The sequence below is a fragment of the Cucumis melo genome, chromosome 4 (assembly GCF_025177605.1).
Source record: "Cucumis melo cultivar AY chromosome 4, USDA_Cmelo_AY_1.0, whole genome shotgun sequence".
Classification (NCBI taxonomy): domain Eukaryota; kingdom Viridiplantae; phylum Streptophyta; class Magnoliopsida; order Cucurbitales; family Cucurbitaceae; genus Cucumis; species Cucumis melo.
In genome coordinates, this window is record NC_066860.1 from 14,237,296 (window position 1) to 14,253,064 (window position 15,769).

Consider the following 15,769-nt stretch of genomic DNA (forward strand, 5'->3'; position numbering starts at 1 on the left):
TATTTATTTTATTATCAACCTTTTTTGCCACCTAATACTCTTTTAAATATTAGCTGGCTAATTAGTTTTCATATTTAATAGTAATTTATTGATAGTTTTACAAATGTTTTGTTAAATAAATTAAATGAGAGCTTGCTCAGTTTGTTTTTTCGAAATGCATAATCACAATATAAATTTATATATTTAGATTTCAAAATTATAGTTGTTCGAAATTATATTTCTACCCAAAAAAAAAGGTTAAATTTACATACTGTTTCAAGCATAGTGTTTCGACTATTTGTTGATTATGATTGATTTAATATAATTTTAATTTGTATAGCATGCTTGTTTTTAGGGGTTTTTTAACATATAAAAAAGCGATAAAATATTTACAATTTTGAACAATTTTGAAAATGGAAAAGGCCCAAAGACCCACCGTATAAAATATAAAAAATGTTCCGTCAACCACAACAACTCGTGCGTAACATATTTACGATCGTTTAGGTATGACTACAATTTATCTTTTCAATTCTATCGTTTAATTTTGTTACACGATCATTTAGTTTAGTTACGTTTAAATTTAGTTACACAATCGTTTAAATTTGCTATTCCAATCCAAATGATCTTCTTGCAAGATTCTTTATACACGATCTTTTATTTTTTTTACACGATCGTTTAATTTGGTTACGTTTAAATTTGATTACACGATCATTTAGATTTGATCGTTTAGATTTGGGGACCCAAATCTCCCCAAATCTAAACGATTTTTTTTTTTAATTTGGTACACGATCGTTTAGATTTCTCTAAACGATGATTTATTTTTTTACACCATTGTTTACTTTTTTTCACGATCGTTTACATTTGGCTACTTTAATCAAAATGATTTTTTTTTCAAAATTCTTTATACACAATCTTTTATTTCTTTTACATGATCGTTTACTTTCCTTAAACGATCATTCACATTTAGCTACTTCAATCTAAATGATTTTTTTCAAGATTCTTTATACACAATCTTTTATTTTTTTTATACGATCATTTACATTTGGCTACTCAATCTAAATGATTTTTTTTTTCAAGATTCTTTATACACGATCTTTTAGATTTTGCTATTTTTTTTTGTACATAGTCATTTAGATTTGGTTAACCAAATGTAAACAATGTAAAAAAAAAAGAGGAAAAGAAGAAAGACGATGGAAATAAATCACAACGAGAAAAAGAAGAGGAAAAGTAGAAAGACGATGGAAAGAAATCGAAAAAAGAAAAGGAAAATAAGGAAGACAGAATAAACGACGTAAATAAAAAATTGAAAAATAAAAAAGATGATGAAAAGAAATCGCAGAAAAAAAAAGAGGAAAGAAGAAAGACGATGAAAGAAATCGTCGGAGGAAGATAGAAAGAAATCGTAGGAGAAAGACGATTTCATGGCGAGGAAGAATGGAAAGATGGAAGGGCAAACTTGAAATATTTAGAAAATGGCTAAGTTTATGGACTTTATTACATGGGTCATAAATAGTTTAGTATTTTGTTACGTTTACACTAGAAGAAATATGACCTTTGGTGTCGGTTGAAAAAAATGAAAATGAATGTTTAATGTCGGTTTAAAACCGACATCAAAGAGGAAAGATTAATGTCGGTTTAAAACCGACATTAAAGCTACTCTTTTTAATTATTATTTTTATTTAATTAATATTTCCCTTTTACACTAGGGTTTTAACGCTTTTTCCTTTAACCCATTAGCAGCCGCCTTCATCCCTTCCCTCTATCCCTCTCGTCTCCCCTTCTTGCATCTAATCCTCGTCCATCTTTCATCTCCTCTTCTTCCCTTTCTTCAATCTCCACCGTCGCAAAGTTCCAACTCCCTTCTCTCCGCCTTTGATACCTCTCTCACATAATTCCATCAGACGATGACGGCTATAACCTCAGGTGCAACTTGTTTGTTCGTCCAATTCCTAAGCTTACATAGAAGAAGGCGAAGAAGAGATGGCTGCGATGGTGAGGGCGAGCTCCGGCTTGCAATATCCCGATCGGTTCTACGCCGCGGCTTCTTGTGCCGGTTTTGATGGATCACCGAAATTGTCTTCAAAGGCCCTCAGGTCTAAGTTCTCTGATGAGGCCGCTTTGTTACTCTATGGCTTGTATCAGCAGGTACTACCATGTGTTCTTACACCTGTGACTTACCGGTGCTGTTTCAGTTTGGTTGAGGTTTGAGATTGGTGCATTTTTTGTGTGACTTTGGTCGCGTTTTCCCTTTCGATTTGTGTAATGGTGGAGGCATAATGTGTTTTCTGAGGGTGTTATTTGCTTCAAGCGTATTTTTATTTTTGATTTAGTCTTTTGTACGAATTGTGGTGGCCATTCTGATTACTGAGTCGTCTAAGGTTTAATTGCTTGCCTCTAGATAGCTGGAAATTTCTTTTTGTAAATTGTTTTGGTATTACTGATGTAATGTGAGCTTACCGATTTGCTGAATTATGGTGTTGATTTGGAAGTTTAGATTGCTAATTTTCTGGTTATGGAATTCAGAGGTTTGAGTCCTTTATTTTCTTTGTTAACTCGGGGAATGATTTTGGTGGATCTGACCGTACGATTTAAATTTATGTTTGGGAAGATTGATTCCTGACATGCTTTGTGCTTGGAGGTTATAGATCGAGTTTAAAGCTTGCTGAATTCACAAATTTATTAGGAATGCTAAATGTATGTCAGTACCAAATTGTCTTATTGAGTGGGTTTATTGTTTATTTGAGCGAATCCTGAATTATTGTAAGGATACCGGCCAAACTCTTAACTATTCTTATTACAGGCTACAGTAGGGCATTGTAATTTACCTGAACCCAGTAGTTGGCATGCAATCGAGAAAAGCAAATGGAAGAGGTCTGTTAGCTTATATTCCTTCTCATGCGGATATATAATCTAAATCAACATAAAAAACAACATATTGAATATATGGGGTTTAGAATTTTTCCAAATGTTACCTACTCTGTCATCTTGGTACGAAATTATTGCAATTGAAGTTGGTCATTGTTCCAGTTATGATATCTAATTTTACAAAATGTCCTTAAGTGGTTGAAATGGAATCGTATAGTGGCTCTGGCTTATTGGAAGAAGCAATTTATGGAGAAGGTTAGCTATGGTATTTGGCCAATGCTACTAATTAATGGGTATTTTCCATTCTGTGATTTTTTTGGTGCTAACACCACATACTCGGTCACAGTTTCTTGTCAATATTTTGTCTGCTTTTGGCATTGATGAACTGATGCTCTTAAAGATAACTTATTTCAAAATATTACTGTCCAATCTCTTTATTCTTAGTAAATTGTTGTGCTGTATATTCGTGGTTAGGGTTTGTTGATGTTGTATTTGATGGTAGTCATTGCAACCAGATAGTTTTCACTATTGCTCATGCTCTACCTTTGTAGATTGGTATATGCTGTGTTCATTGTATTGTAATCTCTTTTCACATCCTGAGTCAATGATTACTTTTGCGTCAACAGTTAACTAACTATTCGCTAGGAATTTGGATAGACAGTGCAATTAAGCTGCATAGAAGTTTATAACACGCTTTTTAATTCACTTGTATAATTATGGGTTTGCTTCGATCATGTTGAGAGTTTTTGAGGAACTTATTTGGGATTCTGCAGCTGGGATGGGCTTGGAAATATGGTTCCTGCTGAAGTCATGCGCCTTTTTGTGAAAATATTGGAGGTCAATGCGAATCCAACACCAAAAATCCATGTGTATTGTTGCATCTCATTTTAATTAATTAATAGTTGTTTGATCTTGATAGTAAGAAGAGCCAGGAAATGGAAGCAAACTGAGTCGTATAGTCGTCCATCTCTTTGGACTCCTCCTTCGAGTCGTAATTTCTTTCCCTGCACTAAGCCTAGTCTTAATTACTCATGTAAGACAGTTCGGAATTGTTATTTGTTTCTCTTCTTAAAACAAAATACTATTATGTGTAACTACACTTGTATGTTTGTTATTATTGTTTCATTTTTGGGGATTTTTCAGCTCCTGGAAAGACAAGAGGTTTCCTTCTGGTTCATACAAATGGAGGGCTTAATCAAATGCGCGCTGGGGTTTGTAATCACTTTTTTTTTTTTTTTTTTTGCACCGTCTTCCTCATTTTCCTCACATGATTTGGTCCCTGTGTCTGGAATAAGATTTTTTTGTTCATACAAATTAAGGTTCATTTGATTCTAGGAGAAAATGTCGATTTAATGCTTTTTGGTGGTTGAAACATCACACAGAAATACTTAAGTATCCCTGGTTACTAATAAGCATCCAACTATACACTAATAAATAAAGTCAGAAGAAGGTTGGTGGACCCACAAAATAGCGATACATTTTAAATAATTCTGGTGGGGATATTAGAAAAATTCCAGTAATTATATAATGAGATCAGTTCATGATAGTATAATCTATATTCCCATAAATCTTCTAACAAGTCATGGATATTATAGTTTGTACTGCATGTCCATTTTCTATCTTACAGTTTATTGGGTCAATTGAAGTCATTTAGTCTCTGGAATTACTCTTTCTACTTTTACAAAGTTGAAAACAGTTAATTGCTTTTTGATGAATATTTTGTTGAGTTCTTTGCAGAAATTTACTTCCAATCTATTTAAATTTTCAATGGTTCTCGTGATATGTATGAAGGTCACATACTTAACTTCCTTGTGATATTATGAGGGAATATACAAAAGAGGTTCAAATTTCTTTTTCTAGGTAAGAATGATCACATTTGCAGACTCCTTGTCAGTTTCGGTTCCCCAGTTAACTGAAATGCGCAACATACAGCAATGTTAATTTCACATCTCTCATTCGTAATACGTTCTTATAGGGTCTAGGTTCCCCAGTTAACTGAAATGCAAAACATAATTCAAATTCTCCTTGTCTTTTGTAGCTCTCTATTTGACTGCATCCTATCCTGTATCTGTGAATTTGCTACCAGAAGTCGTTTTTCTTTGCTCTGCTCAACTTATCATTTTGCTTGGTTTCTGAAATCTTGAAATGATTGACCTTGTCTACTTTTCATATCGATATCTTTCTTGTTCCTTTATTTTTTTTGGATAAGAAACAATTTCATTGAATAAATGAGATATCCGAGGATTTACAGAAGAGACCCTCTTGAAGGGTGCACAAGTAAGATATTGAATTCTCATTCTTTAACATGACAGGATTGTTCTCTCTCTGAAATTGTGTTCTTGTTTATATTATGGAACCAGACAGTCATGGACTTACTAAATCATTGTTTTTTGTTTTGCAGTTGAATGAGGAAAATAAACTGTACAAGTCCTCTGTGATGGTTACAGCCGGTGCAAATCAGGTGATGATAGTGCAAATCATTGAATTTTTTTATAATAATGAATCAAAACTGGCAAGAATGGCCAGCTTAAGTTGCAGCATTACTTATCTATTAGACATCCTATCATTCATTGGCTTAGAAGTACAAAGGAAAAACTCGGTTAACGCTTGCATATATTATCAGCTTTCGTTTTGGAACACTTCCTTATGTTGATTGTCTTCTTATGGTAAAATGTAGTGCTGATTTTACTGCAGGCATTCGTTAACCTTGTTCTTACATTGTGTGATGCTGGGGATTCTGTGGTTATGTTTGCTCCGTATTACTTCAATGCCTACATGTCTTTTCAAATGACTGGTGTCACTAATATATTGGTTGGTCCCGGTGACCCAAAAACACTTCATCCTGATCCAGGTTAGTCTTACAGGTTGATTTTACATAGCCATGTTACTTTATTCAATTCTTAAGCATTATGTCTTTAGCTCGTCCATTATGACACTTGCTTTTGTTCTTTCATTGCTCTTATTATTTTAGAAAAACATGTGGATATAATGATGAGAAAAGTACTAGCAACTTCTGGTCTTATTATGATGTATAATTTGGGACTGGAACTAGAAAGTCAAGCTTCTGCATATCTGCTTCAGCAAAAGTTTAAAACATCTATATTATTATAACAAAAGAGATCTTTAGTTCAGCATAAACTCTTTCTTTGGTTTTGTTTATTATTTATTATTTTAGTTAATTTTTAATGATGTTTATGTTTACTTGGAATGAAATTCCATTGGTGACGTAAGGGACATTTTTTCTTTGCGCTACTTATGCTTACGTTGGACTACAATAAGCTTTACTTTTCAGCTTATTGTGTTGATGTTGCTTATTTCTTTATAGATTGATATTGGTTTTCATAATAATGTTATGTAAAAAAATGTTGATTATTCATTTGGTGGGCAATATTAAGAACTTTTCATCCTTTTCTGCAATTTCAGTACTTCAAACAGCTTTGTTATTCATATAAATGGTTTATTTGGATATTGTTTGTAGATAATTGAAGTGATATCGGGTTGAAAGCTAAGCGATTGTGTAGAAATGGTCAAGCGACCGTTGAAAATTGAAGACTGAGAAGGCATTTAGGATTTTTAATTATTTAATTCTTGTATTAGAATTTTTTTTCATGTACTATTGTAGAAATGTATATATAAACATAATATTAATATTTTATTTTGTGTATTCAAATGTAAAAGACAAATGTTATAGTTTCTAACATAATATGAATTTCATTGATTTGTTGGCGTGTGAAAAACATATTAATCTACATTGACCCAATGTCGGTCTATAGGACAATAATGTAACAATTAAATAAAAATAAATTTGTAAAAATGAATAAAAAAACTAGGCTTTAATGTCGATTTTAAACCGACATATCAGAGTTCAACCGACATTAAAGAGCTTCAATAACACTATCAAAGATGTCGGTTGAAAACTAACAAACCGACATTAAAGAGGGCTTTAATGTCGTTTTTAAACCGACATTAAAGCCCAACCGACATTAAAGGGCTTCAATAACACCATCAAAGATGTCGGTTGAAAACTGACATTAAAGGCCTTTAATGTCGTTTTTAAACCGACATTAAAGAGGCCTTTAATGTCGTTTTTAAACCGACATTAAAGCCCAACCGACATTAAAGACCTTTAATAACGCTCACAAAGATGTCGGTTGCCAAGTGACATTAAAGGCCTTTAATGTCGGTTTTAAACCGACATTAAAGGCCAAAATTCTTGTAGTGTTAAGAAAGTCTCCCTTGTTTTTATCATTTGAATTTCTTTTTAAATTGATACAATTTATATTATTTTTATATGTTATGCTTATTAACAAAATAATATATATTATCATTTAATATTTTTTTAGTAAAATAAATGTTATTTGAATTTAAATTTGAATGTCTAGCTAAAAACAAATAACAACCAGGGTATAACAAAATAAAAGTTCAATATTAATGGTTGATCACTTTTATTCTATGGTCTTTTAAAAAATATAACAAAGCGGTAAAATATTTACACTGTATAAAACAATTTTGAAAATGGTAAAAGCTCACAGGCCCATCGTAGAAAATACCAAAAATGTTCCGTCAACTATGCCGTCAACAACGTGTATAATATATTTGGTACACAATCATTTAGATTTGGCTATTGTTTGGTACACGATCGTTTAGATTTGATCGTTTAGATTTAGCTACAATTTATTTTTTCAATTTTATCGTTTAATTTTATTATACGATTGTTTAAATTGGTTACGTTTAAATTTGATTACACGATTGTTTAAATTTGGACCAAAATCAAAAAAAAAAAATTTCAAAATTTGGTACACGATCGCTTAGATTTTGCTCAAATTTTGGTACACGATCATTTAGATTTAGCTAAACGATTTTTTAATCCTTTTGTACACGATCGTTTAGATTTGTCTACACGATGATTTATTTTTTTTACATGATCGTTTACCTTTTTTACACGATCGTTTACGTTTGGTTACTCTAATCTAAATGATTTTTTTTCAAGATTATTTATACATGATCTTTTAAATTGTGCTATTTTTTGTACACGGTCGTTTAGATTTGGTTACTCAAATTTAAACGACGTAAAAAAAGAAGAGGGAAAAGAAGACATGGAAAGAAATTACAATAAGGAGGAGAAGAAAGATGAAAGGGAAAATCTGAAATATTTAAAAAATAACTAACTTCATAGGCTTTGTTACACGGGCCGTAAAAAGTTGGGTGTTTTGTTACATTTATGAAAATTACCTTTTTATTTTAATTATGTAATGCTAATAAAGAAGAGTGTTATGTATTATATTAAATTGGTATAAATCATTTTAAAGACTTTAGTAATATAAAGAAAAAAAAGGAAGGGGATAAAGTAAAATGAGAATGCCCTCAACTTGAAAATCTAAAAAATCCATGTTTCAAGAGGGCATCTAATACTCTCGATTATGTGCCTTCTACATGTGAATCCTTAGATGCTCGAGAATCTCTGGATGCTAAGATGTCTTAGCATATCATAAAACAAGCACGATAATTTAGATGTCCACTCTACCAAAATATAGGATGTCCACTAAACAAAAGATATTTTCTAATAATGTAATTTTTAAAAATAATGTCAAAAGTTGGGATAGGCCAAAAAGAAATGTCTAAAATTGTGTAGCGAAACTGTGTACCCGATCCACCACTAGGGTAAATCATGGACCGGGTACACATCTACGGGACGAAATCGTGAGCGTGGTCCACAACAAGGGATTGAAGTTGTGTACGGGGTACACAACTCCGCTCCTACATGGCAATCAAACTGCCGGAGCGACGGACAACATGTGTGATAGAGGAGAGGGCGCGACTGACGTGCGGCTGAAGCCAAGCAAAAAGGTGTGACTTGCGATTAAGGTTTGACGCTTAGATGGAGATGAAGATGGAAAGTGATCGCCAGCGACTGCAACTCCTCGGAGAAGAAGATGTAAACGTAAATGGGGTGGGATAAATAAAGTATTATATGGGTGATTTTTATTAATGGAAATCGTGTACCTCAAACAATCTTATTTTTTACGATAGTTTGAGGTTATACTCCATTTCTGAAATAACTTCTCATACTATTATATTTTGTCATAATTTAAAGAAAACATTACTTTTAAAAATACTCCAAATAAAAAGCCCATGGGGTTATTGTAATGATATATGCTATAAAAAAACAAATCAAAACCTATAAGATTAATCCTTAAATTTTAAAACACGATGTATTTGATTTTGTGTTTAATACATCTATGAACTTTAAATATGTATAAATGTAATAAATTCTTATACTTTAAAATTTGTGTTTTATATCTCTTACATGTTCAAAATTTTTAACGCCCAATTTTATAACAAGTCGGCTTTTTGCTTTTTGTTTTTGAAAATTAAACATATAGACACTCTTTTTCTTTCCCTAAATTTGGATAATTGTATTGAGTAACATTTTTAGAGATAATAATCAAATGTATAACAATATTTTCAAAAACTGTTGATATAGAAAAATCTATCAATGATAGACTTTATTGCTAATATTGATTAACTTCTATTAGTGATAAGCTCCTACCACCAATAGTTTATCACTAATAGATTCGAGATATTGAATCCAAATTTTGTTATATCTACAAATTATTTTGCATTGTGTTACATTTCCTAATACTTTAGCCTGATTGTTATGTTTATCGATGTTGTCAAAAACCAAATGAAGTCTTGAAAACCTGGCAAAAATGGTTTTAAGAAGCTTGTTTTTAAAAAAATAGCATTTTTCAAGTTTTCATTTGGATAAAAGGCAAACCTAATGGCAAAACAAATTAAAAATAAAATAAATAGATATTGACAAAAGTCCATCTTACCCCTAAATATATAGTCCCTCAGCTACTTTCTATAACTAAAAGAATATATAATTACACTTTAATAAGAACTTGCATTAGAAGCCATGCAATAACACAATTCCACTACCCAAGACATTTTTTAAACAACCCATGCAGACCCTTTGTCTTCAAGCGCACACAATCTTTAAGCCTTCCTTCCATCTTCAAGCTCACGATCTCCAATCCTCCATCTTCCATCTTCAAGTTCAAAATACAATTCTTCATAAACTTACAATTCCATCCTCATACCACAAAAATTCATTCTTTCATCTTCGAGCTGACAAATTGCAAACCCTAACGTTCCATTTCCAAACAGAAATTTCATCTTCAAGCAACTGAAATGTAATCTAAATGTCCAAACTATAACATTCTATATTCAACATTTAGATGTCAACTCTCAGTTCAACATACAACATCCAAAGAACTAAAGAAGTACAAAATTCATTCTCAACAATTTTTATCTAAAAAAACACAAGACTTGATTACCTTTACCATTTTCATCTTCGTATTTAATTTATATTATAGAATATTTTATTATTTATTTAACAATATATTGAGATTTAGGGAGATTTCTTTCAAAATGCACAAGATTTTTAGACTATTTTGTTGGTATGGAAAATAGAATATCTAAATTTGTTTAAAAACATTTTACCCTTCTTATAATTAAAAGAGATGAAAGACAAGAAGATGATGACAAATACAAGTACTGATCAACTTTATATCAACATAATAAATACCAAATGCAATTTTCAAAGCGGAAGCGTATGATCGTCGTGCAAGTAAAATTCAATTTGTAAAACCAACAAATTCAAAAATAAAACAAAAAACCTAAGCATGCTTATATGGAGGAAAAGGTGTAAAGAAACTAACATTTGTAGATCCATAAAGAACTCTTCTTCCAAGCTTTCAAGAGTACCACGAAGTCTTCCTCGTTATTCTCCAGGTAACCACAAAGAGTTATGGGCTTCTGTAATTTTGGTGAGGAAAATTTAAGAGAATTCATTATCTTTTGGAACGCAGAGAGATCAATTAATTAAAAAAAAAAAAAAAGAGCCTCTTTAATTAATCTTCCTTTTTTTTTAAGAAAAAAATCTTAATGATTCATATGGAGAAGAAAGTTATCAAAATACATTTCTCCCTCTTTCCCACATATCTATTTATTTAAAAAACTATATTAATTAAAATAAGATAAAATTAATATAAATTTAATCTATATTATATCTCATATAATACAAACTTTATATTATATCATATATAATATAAGAATGGTTTAGATCTCTCATATGATCTATAGTTTTAATATGAATCGAATTCGTATTAAATTTAACCTATAGTTTATTTATGAGTCTTATTCATACTATTATTATTATTATTATTATTATTATTATTATTATTTGAATCATATTCAAATATTAACTTCTTTCATAAAAACTTTATATTATAATATATCAAATACATTATATTAATTGTATCATATACAATTTATTCCTTATAATCAATTTGAACATTTCAAATTAAACCAAAATAAATTTGATTCTCATTTATCTTCATTTAGCTAACAAGGGGATTTTATGGACCTACAGAATGAAATGTGTTTTAAGATATAAAAAGTTGAAACTTAAAATTGATGGTGTATATATACGTGATTTTCCCAAATATTAAATGTTATGAAAAGGAGAAAAAAAGATAGTGGAGGGTGGATTATGTTATTGGCCTAGGTTTCAACCTCTATTAGAATGGAACAACAGATGTAGCGATCAATTTAATTAACAAAAGACCAAAGAAATAAGTAATGGATGTAGTTGTACTATGTTTCAACCTTAATTCTATAATGGGATTTGATTTAACAAATGGAAGAAAAAGTTGGTGCATATATTTGGACTATACTTCAAAATAAGTAAAAAAAAAATCCTATCTCTATTCTGAGAGAAATTGAACATGGTCAACATATTCTGTATAAATTAGAAGTCTTAACTTATGTAGTAGACACTTTTTAAGTTTAAAGATCAATTATACATCTACCAAACAAAAATTAAAAACATAAATTCAATTAGATAACATATATAAAAAAGAAAAAATTGTTTTAAATAACAAAACTTCTAAAAATAATTATAAATATAGCAAAATATTACACTCATGTATCTATTGATAGATAGAGTAGTTTGTATTGGTCTATTACAATCCATCTTACAATATTTAGTTTTATTTTATAAATATTTTAGTTAATTTTATTATATTTAAAAATAACACAAATAAAATTATGAATTCAATAAAACAAAATTTAAATACACCAATAAAGTTTTAAGTTTCTTTTATATGATAAGTCGGAGTCGTCGTTAGACACAAAGTTGTTTAGAGACCAAACTTATCATTTAAATTTGTAATTATTTATATCTCAAAAGAAAGGGAAGAACAAACAAAACAAGAAAATTACATTGTTCGACAAGTAAAATTTGATGGTCTAAGACCATTCTACTAACTATCATCAACTTCACTTTACTTTGATATACTTTATATCCCTCAAATCTTTAACCTTCACAAGTAAATGAAAATGGTTGAAAATAAAAAATAAAAGGGATATATTTACATTTTTTCTCTCTCTCTCTCTCTCTCTCTCTATGGTAAAGCTCACAAATTCATGGAAAAAAAATACATTAAAAAGGATTTATACTCTCACATGAACTTAACATCAAAAGTTCCTCCAAATACTCTGTTCCCAAATCTTCCAAAATCACCACATTGTTCTTTTTCTTCATCTTCTTCTTCTCCACCGCCGCCGTCGCCGCCGCCGCCACCGACTTCCTTCTCATTGAGTGTTTCTTCTTCAAGGCTACAACCGGCGAACATCCTTCTTCCAATTGATACTTAATATCCTGTAACGATTCCCTCACCATTTCCACCGGAAAGTTCAACACGGCCATTGTTCCTCTCATCGAAAATGCTGCTTGATCATAAGCTAAAGCAGCAGCTTCAGCGCTATCAAAAGTCCCAAGCCAAACCCTAACTCCATGTCTCGTTGAATCCCTAATCTCCGCCGCGTATTTCCCCCATGGCCGCCGTCTCACTCCCCTGTAATTCTTCTCTGTCGTCTTCCTCTGTTTCTCCTCCTTAAAATCAATCGAATTCACTTCGATTTCTTCTTTCACTACGATTTTCGATTCCGATTCCGATTTTTGATTCCCGAGAAATTCTTCGACTCCGGTTGAGTTTTCTAGGGCACTGTGGATTGAGAAAAATTCACTCCATGAGAACGATGATTCAACTGATCCGAATGAAGATTCCGTCGAGAAATCTGAATCGGAAAACGAAAAGTAAGAGGATTCCATTTGGAGTTCAACCGGAGATTTCGATCTTCACGGTACCGGAGATTTCGATCTTCACGGTCTTGTCGCGGTGGTTATTTTTTGGCTCTGTTTTCTTTGCTTTAAAACAAATTTGAATATTTAGCCCTATATATAGCAACCGAATAAATGAAGAATTTCGATCCACGAAAATAATTTAGTTAAATAACTTGGGCGGATTTATCAATATTTTAAAATTTGAAGAATGAAAAACAAATAGCTTTTGGAATATAATGTTTAAAAATATAATTTTAACAACTCATCCAAAAAAGAAAAAAAAAAAAATTTAAAAAGTAAATATACTAATTAAAATAAGAAGAGCACGAGCGAGTAACTGGGTCACGTGCTCAGAAAACGCCAGAGACCCGGCGGCTCGTGGGACCCATTCTCCATATTTTTTTATTGGAAAAAAAATTAAGTGTCCGAATCATCCATTCAACGGAATAGTTTGTGAAATTTGGCGGTCTACGTGGCGTTCACAGATATTTTATGGGAAATTTTAATTTTAGTATTACTTCCAATTCTTCCGATTGTATACAACTTCAAAATAACATGGAATCCACAAAATAAATCAATATCATATTATATTGCTACATGACATCTTAAGTAATAAATACAAGAGTAATTAATCATACAAGAGTAAGTACTATCAAATAATACTAGATAATGGCAATATTAAAGATAAATATAATAGATCTCGTGTAATTTTCAAATTGAGAAATCTCCACTTTTCAATCTATTTGTGTATTTTATTACGAATTAAGAGGTAGGATACAGTTTACTACAATTACACGACACAAGTAAACAACAAGCTCAATCAAATGAAGCCCATTTTTATATTACTATTGATTTATTGTATTACCGTCGAAGTAAGCACTATGCTTTTATTATAATAAAAAGGAAAATTTTCAATAGGTACGATTAATTATTCATTGTCATGTTAACATCCTTGGGTAATTACGTGAGGTTAAACAAGATTAAACATGTTTTTATAATTGAAAATAAATATTTAGAGGAGTAGTAGAAATTTTTACGGTATTGACTTAGAAGCTGGACCTGGGACGAGCACCGTAATAGATCACATAAGGATAAATTAAACTAATATAGTGTTTGGCCTTATTTAATGTCAAGTTGATTTAAAGAAGGGAATCTAATCAACAACTTTCCTTTAACTAAAATTATGATTATTATAAGTCAATCAAATAATAAACATTTTTCTTTGTTTTTAAGTATTTCAATTTAAAATTTAATCATTGATCATTTTTTACGTAATTATATATATAAAAGCATAATAAAGAATGAAAAGTGTTGAACTTTTTGAAAACGCATCATGAGATCAACTAATACGCATTAAATGGTTATGTTTAGATCTTTCATTTAATAGTTAATATTTAAAACTGTTTTTCCTTTATTATTCTATTTTAATAATATTAACTATTAAGTATTTATGATGTCCAACTTGTTCATAATCACTATAGTACTTGAAAAAACGTTATAAGCAAACACTCCACGTGGCATTCTCATCTAGATAATTTTATCACCCGAGTAACGTTATTTTTAGTCTCACTATTAAATCAGCTTCAATAAGAACAATTATTTCAAATAGAAAAATATATTTACAAAATCTAACTAAATTTCATATTATTCTATCCCTTCCAATTCCATATATGTTGATATCTTTTTATTCGTGCTTGTATTTGTTTAATATATTGGATGATTTATAAATATTTTGATATATTTGAAAATAATTAGAAAATTAATCTAACGACGTAAGTGTTATTAATTATTATAGAAAAAAAAAAGAAAGATAAATGTACTTAATTGATTGAACAAATTGATTTTGTTTAGCTCTAATTAAAAAGGCCTAATTTCATGAGTCCTAAACTATCTCAAATTCTTCTGTGACAGTTTTATTCTTATCCCCTCAATCAAAATAAAATAAAATAAGAAGAAAAAGAAAACTCTTATTTAATATGTTATCAACTCTAGGAAGAAATGTTGAAATTTTTTTTATCTCTTTTTATCTGTTCTAAATAAAAGTATATGCACTAATAAATTAATTTATGGTTTTCCCCTCTCTCTTTTACCGATTAGGTCGATCATCATTTATTTATTTTTTGAATATAATCAACCCACAGCTAATAAAAACATATATATGTGTGTTATTGTATCATCAATAAAAAGGGTTCAAATTAAAATTTGGATTTTTTTTCTTCTATTTATATTATTGAACTCAAAATAATAATAAGACCAACAATAATGAAGGTGACGACGACAACAACCATAATTAATTAAGGCTATTTCATAAATCTAATTACTTCTAAAATTATCTAAACTCACTTTCGAAATTGCTCTAAGGTTCAAAATCATGCTCACACCAACTTTTTAATTTAATTTTCCTAAATATATATAAAAATATCATAAATAAATAAATAAATAAATAAATAATACTATTTACAAAATATAGCAAAATTTATCCAATTCTCTTGTCTATTTTAATTTTTTTCATATATTTTGTAAATAGTTTTTTTTTTTGCTATCCATGACAATACCCAAAAATATATATAGTTGAGCTAATTTTTAAGAGTCAATTCTAAAAATATTATAGTTGTTTAAAGAAATGACAAAAACAGAGTTAAGAGTGAATTTATTTTGAAAATAACGGTGAGGATATAAAAAAAATGACAAAAATAGGACAAAGTGGAAAACATTGACGTATAGGTATGTCGA

At 30.1% G+C, this 15,769-nt stretch overlaps 1 protein-coding gene and 1 long non-coding RNA gene across 2 annotated transcripts; one reads left to right on the top strand and one right to left on the bottom strand.

Annotated features, from left to right (window-relative positions):
- Positions 1-5,239: 5,239 nt before the first annotated feature.
- LOC103504246 (uncharacterized) lies at positions 5,240-6,581 on the top strand. The gene is made up of 3 exons (XR_007820494.1): positions 5,240-5,305; positions 5,539-5,695; positions 6,323-6,581. It is a non-coding gene; the product is annotated as an uncharacterized LOC103504246 (long non-coding RNA).
- Positions 6,582-12,240: 5,659 nt separating this feature from the next.
- On the bottom strand, positions 12,241-13,134 carry LOC103489880 (ethylene-response factor C3-like). The gene has a single exon (XM_008449210.3). The coding sequence runs from the start codon at positions 13,022-13,024 to the stop codon at positions 12,353-12,355; it is 672 nt and encodes a 223-aa protein (XP_008447432.2). The 5' UTR covers positions 13,025-13,134; the 3' UTR covers positions 12,241-12,352.
- Between the last annotated feature and the right edge of the window lie 2,635 nt (positions 13,135-15,769).